Below are 20,597 nucleotides of genomic sequence, written 5' to 3'. Positions count from 1 at the left end.
ATTACAACTCCTCCCTCTCATTTGATCTTTCACTCAATCTTGAGGGATAATTAGGCAATGATCATTTTAATTTCTTCATGCTGGAAAGGGGGGTTGACGTTATAGAGTAGAGGAATAAAACTGATCAATGTTCTTGGAGAGACTGCTGCCTCTGGGCTTTAGTGCTTATCTGGCATAGGATCGACATAGAGGCATTAAGTTTCTGGAAAAATAAACTTAATAATACAAACTTTTATAGAGACTTAGATAGAACCTAAGGCATTCCCTAGGGTTTTTAGCAATGCTGTTTATTGGGTTTGGGCATACCATGGTAGTCTGCAATATCTGACTAAAGCTTACATAAGAATAACATCCAAAATCTCTTAGCCACTGAAACTTTACTTAGTTCCATTTCTTCCCCATTTTTGGTCAAGAAGACATTTTCAATCCCATAAGCCATAAACAGGCTCATCCCTGAGAGTCACGTCTCATGTTGCCAGGTAGATTACACACCTGGGAATCACGTCCCACATGAGGGGAAGGATAGTGATTTTATTTGCAGAGTTGGCTTAAAGAGAGAGGCCACATCTGAGCAATGAAAGAAGTATCTGGAGGTGACACTTGGGCATAATTACATGCAGACCTAGCTTTGCCACTGCAGAAATACGTTTCATAAGGGCAAACGTCAATATTGAGGGCTTGGCTTAGCAATGTGAGAGATTCTAATGCGTGAACTTTGCAAATACTTTTTATTTTCTTCCCAAAACACTCCGGATTGTGTCTGAACATTACATTAACAGAATAGTTAATGTAAAGAATAATAAGGCCTCATTTCCTATTCTAGGTTCCATGTAATTAGCCTGTTTAATAAACAGATTAGCAGGTTAAATTAGATAGTGTGCTAAAAAAATTTAAAATTAAATTTAATTAAAAAAATTTAAATTCTGGACTAAATAAACATATCTTCCCTTGGTATCACACAGAAGTTGAAGTTTTAAAATGCAGACAGTATCATCTTTTACCTTGTATTCTGTTCTATCTTAGTCCTAACCAGGTCCATTTCTAACTGTAATCTGATCTCTTTCTCAGCTTCCTTAACAGTTCCTGTATGGAGTATTACAGGGATTCAGAGCTTCAAAACTCTTAACTGTGACTCACATGTGTCACATAGATACCCAATGTTCCAGGGATCTACCAGGTTATACACAAGCATCACAGAATGAGGAAATAACAATTAAAATTTAGGAATACATGTGATGCTGTAACAGCTTACAGTCTAGGTACCTTCACAATGAATCAGATTTGAACATTCTGTACTCCTTATGGCTTGACCACCTGATCTCTGCCCACTTTTATCCCTAATAACCTATAGAATCAAAATCAGTTTTCAAAGTTTGCACACTATAGTCCGTTCATAGTATAGTGTAGTGAGACTGTACATTATTTGTCCCTTATTTTGGGTTATTTCACTCAATGTAATATCCTCAAGCTTCATTCACCTAGCTGTGTGCCTTCCTGAAGCTGTTCAATAATCTGCCATTCTATACACCATGAATCAATTGGCTGTTCATCAGTCAATGGACATTTAGGCCACCTCCAACCACTGCAAATCATGAATAATGCTGCCATAAACTCTAGGGTGCAAATGTCTGTGTCCCTGCTTTCAGTTCTTCCAAACCTTTGTCTAATAATGGGGTTTTAGGGTCATGTGGCAACCCTATACTTAGCTTCCTGTGGAAACACCATGCTGGTCTCAAGAGGAGCTGTACCATTTCACTTTCCTAAGTAACAATGAATAGGTACATTTCTCTCTCTCTCCACATATTTTCCAGTACTTGTATCCTGTTTATTTTTTAAATAGTTTTATTCACACGCTATATAACCCATTCCAAGTGTACAATTAATGTTCCTGCTATAATCATACTGTTTTTATTCACTACCACAATCTATGAGAACATTTCCATTGCTTCCACAGAGAAAGAAGAAGAGAGGAAAAGAAAAAAGAGAAACAACAACAGCAAGAATCCCATGTTGCTCCCTTATATCCATCCCCCTCTTGTTGACATTTAGCTTTGTTATATTGACTTTGTTACAATTAATGAAAGAACACTACAGTGACACTGTTAACCATAGACCCTAGTTTTCATTAAATTGTATTTTTTCTATATATTATCCCATTTCCTACACCTTGGAATGATGACATTCAATTGTTCTCTCTTAAGTAAAACCTTTCTTATATTTGTACATTTAATCAACCTCATTGTCCTCTCTAGGTTTCACTATCTTACAGAGCCCCAGTTTTTACCCTCCATCTTTCCTTCTAATCTCATATATGCACCTAGCTTTCCTCTTCAACCATATTCACATTCAACTTTGTTCATTATACTTATAAAATCCTGCAGCCATCACATAATATTGTGCTATCTATTTCTGGATCTTTACAGTTAATCCTTTTGAACCCTCTCTTCTTCTTCAGCATCAAGTATCCAAACTTTACCCTCTTTCTATCTCCTTAAAACCTGTGTTCTCAACCTTAACTGTCAGAGTTTGCTCATTAGAGTTAGTTCATATTGTGAGACCATACAGCATTTGTCCCTTTATTTCTGGCTTATTTAGCCCAACAAAATGTCCTCAAGGTTCATCCCCATTGTTGCATACTTCATGACTTTATTCTGTTTTACAACTGTGTAATATTCCATCATAGGTATAAACCACAGTTTGTTTATACACTTATTGGTTGATGAACGTTTGAGCTGTTTGCATCTATTGTCAGCTGTAAATAGTGCTGCTAAAAACATCAGTGTGATAATGCCCATTCATGTTCTGTTATCAGTTTCTCCAAGAATAAAGCTAGTAATGGGATTGCTGAACCATATTGCAGTTCCATACTTAGTTATCTGAGGAATCGACCAACTGCTTTCCAGAGCCACTGTGCCGTTCTACATTCAGACCAGTAGTGAATGAGTGTACATAATTCTTCACATCACTGATAACTGGCAGCACTTGTTGTTCTCCATTTTTGTTTCTGTTGTTGTTTTGTTTTTGATAATGGTCATTCTAGTAAGTGTGAGATGATATCTCATCATGGTTATAATTTGCATTGCCCTAACTACTAGCAAAGTTGAGCATCTTTTCATATGCTTTTATGGCATTTGTATTTTCTCCCTGGCAAAGTGTCTATCCAGGTCTTTTACCATTTCTTAATTGGGTTGTTTGTTGTTTTGTTGTTGAGTTGTAGGATCTCTTTATATATTCTGGATATTAAACCCTTGTCAGATATGTGGTTTCCAAATATTGTCTTTTACTGTGTAGACAGCCTTTTTACTATCCTGGCAAATTCTTTAATGTGGAAAAGTATTCAATTTTGAGGAGATCCCATTTACCTAAATTTCCTTTCATTTACTTCTGCATTGTGTGTAAGGTCTGGGAAATCACTTCCTACCACAAGATCCTTAAGACATTTTCCTTCATTTTCTTCTTAACATTTTATGACCTTATCTCTAATGTTTAGGTCTTTGATACATTTTGAGTTAAATTTTGTATAAGGTCTGATAGGGGTTCTCTTTCATTCTTTTTAATATGGATATCCAGTTTTCTAGTCATCATTTGTTGAAAAGGCTGCTGTCCCAGTTGAGTTGACTTGACTGCCCTGTTAAAGATCAATAGGCCATAGATGAAAAGGTCTACTTCTGAACACTCATTTCAATTTCATTGATTAGTGCATCTGTGTTTATTACAGTACCATACTGTTTTGACCACTGTTGGTTTATAATATGCTTTAAAGTCAGGTAGAGTGAGACCTCCTACTTCATATCTCTTCTTCAAGATATTTTTAGCTGTTCAGGGTATCCTGCCCTTCAAAATAAATTTGATTATTGTTTTTTCTACTTGTGCAAAGTAAGTTGTTGGGATTTTAATTGGCATTGCATTGAATCTGTAAATCAATTTGGGAAGAACTGACATCTTAACTATATATAGTCTTCAAATCCATGTACACAGGTATCCTTCCATTTATTTAGGTTTTCCTTGATTTCTTTTTACAATGTTTGTAGTTTTCTGTGAATAGGTACTATACATTCTTAGTTAAATTCATTCTTAAATATTTGATTCTTTTGATTGCTATTGTAAATGGATATTTTTTCTTGATTTTCTCTCAGATTGTTCTTTGCATTTATATCACTAAAAATCTTTACTGGTTTTTGAATGTTGATCTCATACCCTACCACTTTGCTATTCTTGTTTATTAGCCCTAGTATCTTAGCTATAGATTTTGTGGGGGGGATTGTCTACATATAAGACCATATAATCTGCGAACAGTGAAAGTTTTACTTCTTTTCCAATTTGGGTATAATTTATTTATTTTTCTTACCTAATACCTTTAGCTAGAAATTCTAGCATAATATTAAATAACATTGCTGACAGTGGATATCCTTGTCTTGTTTCTCATTTAGAGAGAAAGATTTCAGTCTTTCTGCATTGAAGATAGTGTTAGTTGTGGGTTTTTCATATATTCCTTTTATCATGTTGCAGAAGTTCCCTTTTACTCCTATCCTTTGAAATGTTTTCATAAAAACAGGATGTCATGCACCCATCGTAGAGATGATAATGTGTATTTTCTGCTTTGAGTTATTGATTTGGATTAAATTAATTGATTCTCTTGTGTTGAACCTCCCTTGCATACCTGGAATAAATCCCACTTGTTCATGGTATATAATTCTCTGAATGTATGGTTGGATTTGATTCACAAATATTCTGTTCAGGATTTTTGCATCATATTCATTAAAAGGATTGGTGTGCAATTTTCTTTCCTCATAGGCTCTTTGTCTGGCTTTGGTATTAGGCTGATGCTGAATTCATATAATGAGTTAGGAAGCTTTCCTGCCTCTTCAAATTTTTTACAGTGTTTAAGGAAAATTGGTACTAGTTCTTTTTCTTTCTTTTTTTTTTTTTTAATGTTTTTTTGCCAACCTACAAGACCTGAGTTCATTTTAGTGCACTGCTTTAACAGTTGGGTTGTCCATATTTATCAGCCAAAACGGTTGTAGGTTCCCCTCCAGAGGGATAAGTTCAGCTCCACTGGGCCTGAGATATGGTCTGGAGATTCCTGCAAAGCCTTTGAATTCCCTTGCATTTTTTGGCCTGCCCAGAGATGGAAATGTCTTAAGGATCTTGTGGTAGGAAGTGATTTCCCAGACCTTACACACACAGCAGAAGTAAATGAAAGGAAATAGGTAAGTGGGATCTCCTCAAAATTGAATACTTTTCCACATAATATACTGTTTGGTATATTAATCCTCTTTAGAAACTGTTTACTTTGGAGCCCAGGGTGCATCTGAATGGGCAGGGCTGAAACTGGGATCTTGTGCCATCACTTTGCCATCCAAAATCTGACTCAATGTGGGGCTGAATGTCCACTTTAATTTGTGGTAATGGGGACTTGCCTAATTGTGCCAGTTTCCAGCCATCTGCCAGGCCAGATCAGGGTGCCCACTGCTGTTTCCTTCAGGGGTGGGTGAATGACTTTCTGACCCAGGGCTGGAAACACAGTCTCCGTCCACATGTTCTCACTAATCTGGGCCTTGAAATGTCTTTCCCTGTCCCCCACAAGGGGTCTGTCTCACTGCTGTTGTGAGAATTTATATTCTGTGTCTCCGGTGGAAGTGGTCCTGGCTGCTGTTTCTTTGCCTTTCTGTGCTGTGTGAGACCTCTCTGGGATGGAAGTTTCTTACCTGATATTTTCCCCTTTCTTCAATTCAGCATTTGTAGGGTACCTCTTCAGTCTACATTTTCCTCCAGAGTTCTGAACAATTCAGAAATGTCCTTTTTTTCTTCACTGAATCTCTGGGAACAAATTTTCAGTAGCTATTTATGTCACCATGTTGATGATGTCACTCTTCAACTTATTCATCTTTTTCCAAGATGAATTTCCAAAATAGCAAATATGTTACATTTATGTATCAGTCAGCAGGGTTCACTAGAGAAAGAGAATTAACAGGAGAGATCTGTAAATATGAGACTTATAAAAGTGTCTCATGTAACCATGAGGATGTAAAGTCCAAATCCATAGAACAGGCCACAAGAGTGACAACTCCAATGAATTCCACAGGAGGGGATGGTTGGCTGGCTGAAGAAGACATGAAAGTTCTCTCTTTTCCCCTAGAGGTCTTCAACTGATTTAATTAAACCCAAATTGATTGTATTATCTCGTTGTGGAAGACACACCCTTAGTTGAACATAGATGTATGTAATCAGCCACAGAAGCACTCAACTAACTGATAATTTAATATGCCAGCCCTATGGTTTTTCAACCAGCCATGAAAATCCTTGCAGTAATGGTTAGACCAGTGCTTGCCTGACAAGACAACTGGCACCATCAACTGGACAGGTTGACAACTGAACCCAACTATCACATTTTATACAAAATCATTCCAGTGCAGATGCACACAAATAATTTTGATACGTAGGAGTATAGCTGGGGTTTCATAGGATAAGCACAAGTATCAGGCAACCTGATTTCAGGATGATTGATTTCTCAAGATTAAAAAGATAAAATTTTAAATGCCATATCCAGTTGGCACATACTTATAATTTAATATTCCCAAACTGCTTTTAATCATATTGCAAAGTTGAAAGTTCTTTTTTGCTAAACTCAGATAGGAGCAGAATTGTGCATGTGATTCAGACACTGCGCAGTTATTTGGATCTCTTAGAAGTCTGTATGCACAGGGATTAAGGCCACATTTCCTACAGAACGTCTATCCCCACCATCAATATTGAATAGATGGTCCACAAGCTTAGCATAACCTAGAAGTTCTTTATTCAATCAATAAGAGTTAAGAAGGATTGAGAGTGAACTAGTAATCTGAGACTAAGGCATTACCTCCTTAAGGAAAATTGGAGAAGGAGCACCAGAAACCTGTCCTACACTCAGAACTCACACTTTACCTATCTGCCTTGAATGCATCAAGTCTCATCTGTGGACATTTATCCATTTCTATCATGAACCACATTAACATGTGTTCAGGTCAATTCTTTTCTCTGATGCTCTATATCTGCACTCTCTACAATCCCCAATTTATTGCCTTCCTGGAGTCTTCTCCAACTCCTGGAGTCCTTCTGTGCAATTCAAAATCCAATATTAGCACAATATCTTATATTTTCAACCTATTATTTGAGCATTTTCCTCATCTTCTTCAACAGAACCCTGGCACTCTCCTTGTTTCACTGCTCCCTTGCAGTTCTGTGACGTTCAGGCTATGCTTTCTTTCATACATATACAGTGACCCTTTTCTTTTAGCCATCATATCCTGGATTTCACTTGACCCAAAATAAATATTTCCAAATATTAGGATTGAAAAAAGGAATTGTAGGCATATTTATGGAGACAAAATGGATGAGCCTTGTTAACATTATATTGAATGAAATAAGCCATGCATAAAAGGACAAATATTGTATTATATCACTCATATGAAATAAATGAATAAGCTAATTAATACAGTTCAAAATAAGAATACAGGTTACCATGGACTGGGGTGAAGTTAGGCAATTGGGGTGATGTTAATGTTTGGGGTGATGGGAAAATTTTGGTAATAGATGGTGGTGGAAATAGCACAACTTTGTAAATTTAACTAACATCACTGCATTATATATTTGATTGTGCTTAAAAGGGGAAATCTTGGTTGTATATATATTACTAGAATAAAAATATAATATAAAAGCCCATAGGAGATTATAACACAAAGGGTGAACCCTAATGTAAACTATAGACTATAGTTAATAGTAAAATTATAATAAATGTTTCATCATTTGTAACAAAGCTACTAGATTCAAAGTGTTAATAATAGGGAAACTGTTTAGTGAGAGGGGGATTTGGGAACTCTGCATTTTCTGCATTTCTCTATTTTCCCACACTTCTCTAATAAAATAAAACACACACAGAGACAGATGCATTACTGAAGTGTGCCAGTTAGTACAAAACATTTTTTAAAAAGAGGCAAAATTTTAAAAGTTGCATTTTGACACCACAGAAAATAAAATTCAGACTTTTTCAATATAGGGTACATGTTAAAGGACAACGAGACAATTCAAAAGTTATTCTGAATACTAAAGAATGTCAAATGCATGGTAACTAGTCTTCAGACATTTAAAAACATATAAATTGTCTTCTTTAATCTTTAGACATTTGATATGCATACACTTGCAATTACTATATTTATATCTATTCTTCTGGTAGATGTGAGCATATCAATTCATGACTGGTGTTATAAAGTATTTCCAATGTCATCAGAAATAAAATTACAGAAACTTGTAAAAATTGCTTTTATTATTAAATAAAATTTGAATGCTGACACACTTTATTTAACCAACCCCTGGTGTTTGGTATTAACAGTCATTTTCTAATAAAGAGAATATTGTACTAAGCTAAAATAAATGAATAGAAATGCATATTCTTAAGAGAAACCAGAATTGTATAAGGGAATTTCATATATTTATGTTTATTTTTTCCTAGCTTGGCCTGCTTCTGCCATTGTATACATTATATCCGATATCTTTTGGAAACCTTATTTGTTCACAGAGTTTCTGGAGGTCATACACCTTTGAAAAATTTGATACTGGTGGGTATATAATATGTTTTATAATTTATTGTTGCTAATTTTTGCATATTCATAGACTGAAAAATGTGCAGTCATAGTTTTTACCCCCAAGCCTAGATTTTTCTTTTCAATTATGTCAGCGTACCTTGAACATTCTGTTCCTGATATGCCAATTCTTATGTGACCTATTTCACTGGAGTTTTCCTCTAACATAACCCTATATAGAAAGATTTGTCAATACATCAATTTATGAGAGACAATAAGATAGTCCAGGTCACCTTTTAAGTTTGGGTATATTTAGCACTAATTTCAGATTCTTTAAGTCCTGTTTCGATATGAGGAACCTCATATAAGAGACTACAATATGAGTGTTCTAGTTTGCTAGCTGCTGGAATGCAACATACCAGAAACAAAATGGCTTTGAAAAGGGGAATTTAATAAGTTGCTAGTTTACGATTCTAAGGCCGAGAAAATGTCCTAATTGAAACAAGTCTATAGAAATGTCCAATCTAAAACATCGGGGGAAATACACCTTGGTTGAAGAAGGCTGATGAAGTTCAGGGTTTCTCTCTCAAGTGAGGAGGCACATGGCACACACGGTCAGAGTTTCTCGCTCATCTGGAAAGGCATGTGGTGAACACGGCGTCATCTGTCTGCGTTCTCTCCTGGCTTCCGGTTTCATGAAGCTCCTTGGGAGGCATTTTCCTTCTTCATCTCCAAAGGTCGCTGGCTGGTAGACACTCTGTTTCTCGTGGTTATGTCATTCTCTGCTCTCTCAGAAATCTCGCGCATTCTCCAAAATGCTTCCTCTTTTGTAGGATTCCCATAAACTAATCAAGACCCAACCAAATGGGTGGAGACACACTTCCACCTAATCCAGTTAAACAACCACTCTTGATTAAATCACATCTCCAGGGAGATGATCAAACATACAATACTGAATAGGGAGTAGAAGAAATGTCTGCCTTTACAAAATGGGGTTAGGATTAAAAATGGCTTTTCTAGGGTACATACATCATTTCAAACCAGCACAATGAGGAATCTCAAATAAGAGACTTAAATATACATCCAAGTGTGATTAAAATACTGACATTATATTCCATGTTTATGATAGTTGTCAAGGGCGATGAAAAGTATCTTTGCTCTTCCAAGAAATTATGAAAGAAAAGCATGGAAAGGTATCAACCGTTAAAGTACCATAAAGAAATTGGGACATTTTTAAAATGTTGAAGTGGAAATGTGCATTAGACATGCTGCACTGTAATTTTTCAATTCAAATTAAGATTTATTTTCAAATGGAATTATGCTTTTAACCATATCTTCCTGTTTCAGGGAAAATATCTGTTTTCTAACATTTTCAGCAAGATAATCATTCCAACATTGAAATGGTAATAATGCAATAAACTCTAGAACTCTCAGAGACCTCAGGAATCATTTAGATCAACTTCTTTTTTGACCTAACATATTATCAAGTTTGTAAAACCAGGGTTATAACCTAGGACTGCTTAATCCAGGTCACTTCCCTTTCTGATCATTCAAGATGTGTTATAAGTAAAGATTAAATCTTTCGTTCTTATATTCATTTATTTCTGCAAAAACATAATTTTTTTATGTAATAGATAATTTGTTTATACATTTTATTACTTCTTTTTTATTACTTCTTTCATGTCTGTAACTCAGACAAAAATAATGCTTGAAAAATCTGTCTGAAATATGTAACTACCTTTTCTTGACCTCCTGAATACACATTTATAGTCATAAGGATGGAGCAAAGAAATTCATTTCCTTAGTTAAATCAAAAAGTTATTGTAAAAATGAGACTTTTACTGAGTGAAGGAAAAATAGAAGATTTATTCAACTTAGAAAAATAATATAATTTTGCATACAAAAATGCTGCAGTTGTATTCATGTATGTGAAAGTTGCAACTGATGCCTTATATATTATTTACTTTCCCTAATGTTTGTATTCTTTTATTTCATTTGTAGGGTTGTGCCTTTTATTGGGGATTCACTTCTTGGATTGCCTACTACATTAATCACCCATGGTATACACCACCATGTATGTAGAATTTCTTAAGTAATCCTCATAAGAAATCATCATGTTCTAGTTACTTAAAAATGATGAACAACAGGATACACTCATAGAAGTAGGGAAAAGTGCAATAATGTCAATCTAAATTGTTTACATATAATGTTTTATTACATTTTTATATAGCTCTAAAGAGCAAACTTGTCTGACATCAATTGATTTTCTTTCCATAAAAGCTCTAACAAAAAATATTAGTTGATATTACCCTCTGAAAAGAAGATAGTAAAATAGAGATGAAAAAGAAAAACCGTATATAATAACATACTAATCAGCTATCTGATTTTCAAAAATAAATAATAAACATTTAATTATTCTTTTTATTACTATTCAAAATGAAAAATAGAGGTGAAATTTTTCTGTGGCATGATGTTTCCATATTATAACTTACTTTATTGGATAGACTGGACCTTGACTCACAGGTGATGCAAATTGGTGAGGAGAACACTAGACCAAACTAAACCCTTAATATACATGACTTAATGCTCAAATTACTTCTCTATGATTTCTTGAGGGCGTGGCAGAGAGATTATCATCTGGATCAGTGAATTCCATTTCTTTTATTCACTTTGGACTTCTCTCTTCTCTAATTTTATGACAGTCCATTAGGTACTCACAGCAGAGCCCTACAGTTACATGTTTGAGGTTTCAAATTTTATTGCTGATGATTTGAGTGGGCTATGGTGGTTAGAAAATTTAAGATAAATGAAAATGAATGTCATATTTAAGCTTATTAAACTACATTTTAGACTTTATAGGAAAATGTATACTTGTTTAATTTCTTTGCTTGAACTATTGATATAGAGATTTTCACTCTTCAGGTTCTTTGATAAGATCAGCAATTCTAGTTCAGCATGCTAAGTTAAGAGTAATTGATTGCAATGTTCAAAAACTTCAAATTCAAAGTACTGGAGAATTGTTAACTATAAGTGTTGGAGAAGAGCATTTCTGATTTCATATAACTCTGATATTTTTCATTTTATAAGCATGTATACTTATTAATTTCATAATATTAAGAGATGAGCAAATATATTTTGCTCCATGCTCTAAGACCCTCTCAAAATCTCATTCTTATTTGTGATACAAAATAGTGATAGAAGTTCATTTTATGGAATATATGTGAAACATTTACTGAAACCATACTATTTTTTAAGAACTATGAAATTGTTATTTCTTTTGCAAGAAGTAACATTATCATGTAGATGTCAATATTCCCCATTATAGAAAGGGAAAAGGAGAACCTGAAGGTTAATTTCACTATGTGCTCAGGACCCTTAAATGCATATATGTAAGTAGGACTTAAATTCTGTGAACATATTTTAATTTATATAGCATTGCAATAATGATTTCAGGTGTAAAGTGAAAATTTTGTATAGGCAGTCCTTGTCTTACATGGTTCTGATATGCATAGATTTTAGTTATCCTGATTTAGTTAAATAACACCAGTCCCCTCAAAACATGGTTCAAATTCAGACACTAAATTATGTTATCTGTGAGTGATTGCATGAAGTGTTAACTTTGCTTCTAGTGCTTCAGTCCACACACCACTAGTAAATAATATATCCACGCCAAGATCAGTAACCAATCATATCGTTCTGTGATGGGTCACTGTATATCCTCTACTCAGTTCACACACGGCCAGCAAAGCATCTATTATTTTTACCTCCTGTCTCCCAGGGATAAATCATATGACATTTAAAAACAAGTAAATTATCAAAAGAGGGAATTGGCCAACAAAATGAGAATGCAGCCAAGTAACAGAATTAGAATGCTGAAAGTGGAATTGGAAAGTGATCGTGATGAAAACCATAATGATGTCCCAGAGGAAGTGACAATGGCAAAATCTTCACACTAAAGTTACTCTCAGAAACACTTTATGACATTAAAAGTGCAAATCAAAAATGTTGGAAGCTGATCCAAGCTTAGAAAGGTACGACGATGACGCAAAGGCATAGGAACAATTCTCACTCTAAATAATAAATTCCATGACATAAGAAGTCAGGTGCTGTTTGAATTACTGTTGGTCAGTTCACTAAAAAGAAATAAAATACCTTACTTCTCAATAACGTTAATCTTAAAAATCATAGTGTATAAATAAATGGTACTAGTTTTTTTTTTAATTTTCTTATCCATTTGTAACCAATAGTAAGAGATTTATTAATATTTTAGCAACAAATTGTAAAGGTCATGGAATAATCATGATTTACCTCATTGATTATTATTGTTTTGTTTCAGTGTACACAGCCATGTTTACAGTCTCACAGTACTATGTTAATCAAGGACCACCTGTATTTCCAAAATTGTCTTTTTTTGGTAAAAAAAATCAAAGCAGGGTGCACATGTAGTTCAGTGGTAAGAATGCCTGCCTTTCATGCCGGAGTCCTGGGTTCGATTCCTGAACCATGCACACACAAAAAAATAAAACAATTCAAAGTAAGTGTTTCAGTTTTCTTCAGTTGAGAGGGTACCTAATAGGCCATTACAAAAAAAAATAGTTTTAGAGTTAACTTACAATTAGATATTTTATTGGGAGTGTTTCTTTTATTTTCTACATTAATGCAATGTAATGCATAAAATGCAATGACATAATTTCATTAAGTATGTACTGTGGTGGATAAGATTTTTCAGAAGAAAATCTCATTGATAAAAGAATTTCATTTTCTCAGAGATGGGGATTAAAATTAAATATACCATGAAATGAATCAGGTATTTATTCCATTATTCATTAAAAAATATTCCATATAACATCGGTTAAATCCCAGGATAAATCTGGACATTTTATAATAAAAGACGATAACAGTCCATAAATTCAGACCACCAAATTTAGTTACCAACTACAATATTCAGAATAAAAATTAAACTTTCTGATTACTTAATATGGTGTCCTCATTTCACCAGAATACGTGCCATTGCATTTTTCTTTCCAGAGCCAAAGAGGGATACAACTCTCTGTTCAAAACAGGGCATGAAGAGTAATGGGCCAACTGCAAATCCTCTTCAAATAGGTGTCATCAAAGGGAGGAACTGCAAATGGAACCAGGAATAATGTGACAGCTGCAACAGTATCTGCTGGGAGAAGGCTGTCTTCCCTTTCATACATATAATAGCATTTGTATCAACTTTTATTAGAGCTTCCTATGTTTCAGTCAATGTATTACTAGCATTCCCATTTTTCAGATGTGGAAGACAAATATTTAAAAATGTAGGCAGCTTGTTCAGATGCATCCATCAAAAAACTGTGGAACTCATTCTCCATTTTAGATATAGAAAGCAATAACCTGAATAAGAGGCTAGTCAGTGTCTGGATAGACATTATCATGAAGCCACATCAACTTGTTCTTCAATTGTGTTCTAAGTAGGACAGGCTTCTATTCTAAAAATTGTTAGTGACGTGAGCTTGGGATAATTAGCCCACACTGCTGGCAAGAAGCAGGACTCCATTTCTAATTTGTCATAGGTGTATGCCTTTTCTTGTGTTTAATTTTTCCTTAAAATTCTACCTTTTTGTAGCTATGCTACAAAATGTCTCCCCTTGCATTTATTATATTTCTTCCTAAGAGTTTTTGAGATTGCCTCTTTTATTAGAATGCACAGATTAATATTGTAAGTTAAAATGGACCATTTGGGGGTCATAAAAATTCAGTGCTGTCCCCAAGAGCAAAAATAGTACAAACTACATTTTCCTTTATTGGGAAAACATAAACCTTAAAAACATTGTTTTAAAAAATAAAGAAATAAACAAAGCTGTTATAACTATACCCTAAAATACATTCCTAAGTATTGAGTCTAAAAGTAAAAAATAAAAAAAAAATCACAGAAGACTGTTACAACGTAACAAAAGAGGAAATAGTACACCTTGTTTTCACAAAAGCAGCTATAGAACTACAATTATCTCTCTGAAAAAAATGAGCAAAATATAATAACTGAGTGAGGGATTCCTTTGTTTTAAAATATTTTATTCCACTTGTGAATAGTGTTAAATTCAAGTGCTTACAGTTGCAGGAAAAAAATATTGAAACCAGTTTTTACATTGTTCCTCATCAAAATATTCTATGAAACTTGCATGCTTGCCTTAGTTTTCCTTCATTCTTATTTTCAAAATTAGAAAACTGAAACAATTGTTTGGCTTTGTTTATGTGTTTAATTTTTTCATCATTTTTTCTATACTATCATTTTTGACTGATACTATCACTTTTGACTGATATATTCACAAGTGTGCAATTCAGGACGTTTTTTTAGATTATGTCAATGATTATTATTTTTCTGCTCTTTTTCGTTTGTCATAATTTACTTTGCTGTTCTTTGCACTGCATATCGTTAGTTTTTTTTTTTTTACCTCCTTCTAGATTCTCTGCTGTAATACTGTTTCACTTTGTTTCGCAGTCCTCATTACAACTTCAACAAATTTTATCATGAGGCAAATAATATCATTATATTAACACATATGCTAGATTTATATTTCCAACTCATATGCCAATAAAGAGGTCAGCTTCCGTATTTTTGAAATGATATTTTAAAATAAATAAATATGGTGGCCACAGTGGCTCAGTGGCAGAGTTCTCGCCTGTCATGCCAGAGACCTGGATTTGATTCCGGGTGCCTGCCCATGCAAAAAAAAAAGTAGATTTTTAACTAATAAATAAATATATTTCCATAATTGAAAACTACCCAATAGCAGGAATATTTCATTAATGCTTACATATGTTCAAAAATTTAAACTGTACGTAGTAAACATTAACAACTATCAAGAAAAAAAGAGCTTACTTTTTACCCTGTTGTCAAATAATATAATGAAAATTGAAATTATAAAGCATTATATTTTAAATACGGAAAATATAATCATGGTTAAAATTTTCTTTTTCATAGAAAATTTGTTTCAACTTATACTACCTGTAACTTTGATTTTCTAGAGCTAAATATTAAAAATATTTAAAAATGATACGCATTGGCTGAATACCTAGATAGGCTCATTTAAAAAATGAAAACAAGATATATCCTCACGGTAATGTTGACTAAAATGCTCTGAATTCCTGTCTTTGTGTTAATTCATATTCATGTTTAGATCAAATCTCAAGCACACTCAGAAGAGTCCTAGATCTCTTTGATTTTAGTAATTCTACTTTTAAGCCCTTATAAATACCTCACAGTTCTTATTAGCACTTATCAAGGTTGCATTTGCCATCATGAGATAAATATTTGTTTCTTTGTTAGAATGTAAATTCTATTAAGGTGAGTGTTTATAATTTATCTCAAGCATACAGTGCCCTGCCTGTCATATAATTTCCTAATGTGTATTGTTGAATGAGTGAAATAGTAGGCATGAGTAGCTACAAATAATGTAATTATGGTAAATCCAGATGACTATCACCCAGTTATTATGATTTAACCTGAGAAATATGTTTAAGGGAAATGTGGTCACAAATTGTTAAATTAGATATTATAAAAATATATAGTAAATATATATATATATGCATATTTAAAAGAAAAAAAATCAGAATTTTCACTGGTTCCCCTGGATTAAGAAATTTTCAATGAATTTTATTTTTTCTTTAAAGTTTCCTCTACTTTCCAGATTTTCGCCATTCGTATACTGTATTTCTATAATCAGATATATGCACTTTAAAAAATAAAATCACCAACATATGTACATGTATATACATGTAGTTTATACATAATTAGACATTTCATATTTAACTACATTATGCTTCTTTTAAATCTCTAGCCAAAGAAAAAGAATTTTAGTAAGAAACATGCAGAAAAATATTCATTGCAACTTCGTGTACCATAAATAATACTAAGAGGACCCTGAGTTGCATAGTAATTGGTTAAAATTTTAAGGGCTAGCCATATAGAAGCCTTATAGTGCATGTGCTATCATAGTTTTTACAGCAAATATTTAATAATATTTGAAAAGACTTAAAATATATTCTTAGATAAAAACACAAGTTTAAAAAATGAGGCTTAATATTAAATTTATTTTTTAGATATTTTTATGTAATTAAATAAACTTTATATGCAACGCATATACACACAGAACTACAGGAAAAATGAGTAAGAGATGGTAATAAGTTTCAGCTTATTTATTATTATCATATAATTATATTTTTTAGTGTTTTTATATATTCTTAATTTAGCACAATGAACAAAGAGCTTTTAGGACATGGTTTAAAATCCTGCTTTGTCCATTTCACTTTATGTTATCATCAACCTATATATTTATTTAATTTAAGGTGAAAAGAGTAATATTTATCTTATGTGTTTGTTTCTATGACAAAAAACTGTAAGCACAAAATAGTGCTTTGACACAACACATTCAACAATACAAAATATTATTAGCATGTTTCTTGTTATTGTTAAACATGATAAAACAAGAAATACTTATGAAGTGTCTATTATATGGTAGGCTATGGAAAGTATGCTTTTTCAAATAACAAATAAGACAATAAAATGACTTCAAATAATAATACAAATTAATATTTTCTGTTTGTATTCTAAATATCGTTAGATTATTTAAAGAACATTATATGTAGAAAGCAAAAATATTTTCAGCCATTTAGATTTCCACAATAATGTCCTGAAAATGTCAATTAAATACCTCATATTACTTCTCCCATGAGAATAGTAATATCCAATAAACATTGCCTGAACAGTGTGTATAGTGTGGCAATTGAAAATATGATCTTTTCATAATGTCTTATTTTCCTACTTTTCTAGCATTTGGAAATAGGCAAGTCGCGGTTTCTGCTATCAATTTTCTGGTATGTATCATATATGTTTTTACTTTTCATGCTTTAATTTTGGTATTATGAAGAATACAAAACAAGTAGGAAATATGACCTATTTTATGGCAGAAGATCAAGTAAATCAAATAATAATAATAATTAAGTTATAACTAAATCTTTACATCAAAACATGCTAGGCATCCATAAAAGATTACTAGAATTATTAGGAATATAATAAATATTTGAAAATTTATACTGAATGCCTCTTCCTATTATCTATACTTTTTTTTTTTTACCAATTTTCAAAATTCTAAGAGCAAAATTTGTACAAGTCTAACAGATGAACGTCAAATAAACACTTTGAAATCACTGTTGGATAACCATCCAGGTTGAAGTCTGGTTTTCCAAATGAAACGGGTCTCTTTCCAAATGGATCTCTGTCCAAATGTTTCGCCAGTTCCTTTTAAGTAAACAGATACTTTGATCTGGATAATATGTTATTTCTTAGACATATTAGTTATTTCATTAAGCTCATATTCACTTAGTTTCCATTCACCACATATTTCCCTGCTTTCATCCCTTGTTAACCTTCTTTGCTCACTGATACCCACGATTCATGTACGAGTCTATATCTCTTGTGAAGTATTGACCCACTTACACGCCATGACTTCACATAAGGCACACATCATCTGTGGAACTTTGTAGAAATGTTTTTTATGTTCCTCTTTGAATATTTTATTAGTTAGTCACTGCCATATCCACCTCTCCAGTGTTGGCTGTGAGAGGCCCATGTCTCGCTTTTATTTTTTCAGGATCTTGTTTTGCATTTAGTATGAGTTCACTAGTTGCTTGAATAAATGAATGCATCCAGATGGCACAAATCATTTCTTTATTTAGAATCTTCCATTTTGTTTGTAAAGACTATATCTGCTACTCAAATTGTGATCATTTTATTACAAATTCACATTGTACCAAGTTTAATGCTCTGTCAGTATTAACTCCCCAGTAAATTTGAGCAAATGGTAAATGATTTACTGGGTAAACAAATGAGTGAATCTCTGCATATTTTATTCCTAATTTATAATGTCTTCACATTAATATTAAATTCTTTCTCTTATTTTTCTTCCCCTTCTGATATTATCCACTACTCTTTGCAAATTGCTTACCATCACTTTTTGCTGTATAATTACATAAACAACTTCTCTTTTTATGTGTGGTCTTTGATTTATTCCCTTTTCTACAATGTGGTATGACTATGAATTCATGATTCAACTACTGAAGAAAAGTTTTAGAAAATTTATAGTTTTTTTAAACAAGTACTATAACATAGTACTATAACAAGTACACATAACATGTTATGTTCTTTAAAAGTTAAAAGAAGCATAATTAAAAAGAAGTGGTTTGCGATATATAAATTTTTCTCCCATGGAGTTTTAAAATTTCTGCCTCCTTGATAAGCCATTGGTGCTTCCTCCTTTCATGTGTTTATCAATTAATGTTATTTTATCAATCCCTCAGGCAAATATTAATAATGATAATAATTAGAAGAATAATTAGGAAAATAATAAAATTTATCACTGTTGCTTTTTTTAAGACCCCAAATTTCAAACTACACAAATATTAATAAATAGTAGCATGGGTATAATAGATAGATATAACTTTAATTTCACATTTCTATACATGTAATGGGCATTATTCATGTTGATTATGGATTTAACTTATGATAAGTATAACCTATAATTTTAATTACACATAGTATTGATGCATGGAAAAACTTTATTGAAAAATAAAATACTGAACGTGATTGCATTCCATAGCAAATGGAAATGAGAAATGTGACCATGGTGACTTTCTTAAACTCATAATTTATATTATGAGAAAATCAAAAAAGGTCCACTAATTTCAGCATTTTTAATAATGATAAATGTAGGCAAAACATTTAACTTTTTACAAATAATATATGATATTAAGATATATGTTTTAGGAAATTGACTCTAATAGAAGATACGATAACCATTAAAATGACTGAGTTTGCATATATCCAGTTTAGCTGAAGGGGTTTACTGTATCATTGTGAACTGTAAGTCAAGTTTCATTTTTCATTCATTATAATTGAACACATACGTGTGTATATTTGAGGTTTATCACAATATATGTGCAAAAGTAACGGTTAGTATGAACCATTACTTCATTCAAAATAAGCAATCTATTTTAAGCCCAATCATTTTAGATTATTTTATGTCAAAATTAACAGTACAGAATAAAATCAGTTATTTTGCAGATGGAGCAAAGGGGAAATCAAACAGCTCAGTCTTGGATAATACAGAGTTCAATGAAGAAGTACCAATCATAATTGCAAATGTTAAGTTTTTGCTACCAAAATTTTATGTTTCCAAAACTTCCTCTTCACTTATTGGTCTATGTATTCTTTTAACCTATGAATTTGGTGTTGCTTCTGTTCTCACGTAGAACCAGATTATTACCTGGGAAGAAGATAAGATATTAGATCTAAATTGAATACATTATGATTAGTTTTTGATTACTACTATGTGAATCACCTATTTTGTGGAATAACCACTAAAAGAATAATTTTCTCTTCTGTTCCTTCTACTTTCTAAAATTATTCTGAGTCGCACTAATACATTAAGCAAGATATAATGTGAGCTAAACAATCCAATTTACAAAATGTACATAGTATATTCCATTATTAGGTAAAAATTCTTCATAGAAAATTCTTCAATTTTTAATTTTTTTGCTATTTCTATCCTATATTATGAGAAATATTTTCACCTTTTCTTCTTGTTTAAATTTTTCTGGCTTTCACCCAACTTTATGCCTTCAAATATATTCAAGTATCATAAAATCTGTAAGCAAAACGAACAAAAACCAACAACCAAACATAATCAAATTCCGATACAATTTCAGATACAATTTGGCTTTTATGCTACACATACTACGGAAACATGCTGCAATTTGTCCACCTCATACAATCCCTCTTCAATCACAGGAACACACAAAACAACAACAAAACACCATAATCACAATTACAAAACAAAAGATATTTTTATAAAAATAGCAATCCTGTTTCTTTCATGTACTCTTCTTCCCAGTTTTAATTTTACTCTATAGGAGAGATTATAGTTTTCTGAATCTTTGTAATATTAGTGTATCACCAAAAAAAGGGGAAAAATCCTCCTTACCTTTCCTCCTATCTTC

General features: G+C 32.6%; 1 protein-coding gene across 2 annotated transcripts in view; it reads left to right on the top strand.

Moving 5' to 3' along the window:
* The window catches only part of TECRL (trans-2,3-enoyl-CoA reductase like), a 150,941-nt gene that overhangs the window by 110,190 nt on the left and 20,154 nt on the right, over positions 1-20,597 (top strand). For both annotated transcript variants that reach the window (XM_077136991.1, XM_077136990.1), the window contains exons 6-8: positions 8,489-8,594; positions 10,560-10,632; positions 17,374-17,417. In XM_077136991.1, the coding sequence (XP_076993106.1) occupies positions 8,489-8,594; positions 10,560-10,632; positions 17,374-17,417 (223 nt within the window). The remainder of the gene's footprint in view (positions 1-8,488; positions 8,595-10,559; positions 10,633-17,373; positions 17,418-20,597) is intronic.

This window comes from Tamandua tetradactyla, chromosome 19, assembly GCF_023851605.1.
Source record: "Tamandua tetradactyla isolate mTamTet1 chromosome 19, mTamTet1.pri, whole genome shotgun sequence".
Classification (NCBI taxonomy): domain Eukaryota; kingdom Metazoa; phylum Chordata; class Mammalia; order Pilosa; family Myrmecophagidae; genus Tamandua; species Tamandua tetradactyla.
Note: the sequence above shows the minus strand (reverse complement) of the source record. Positions and strands in the feature narration are given on the sequence as shown.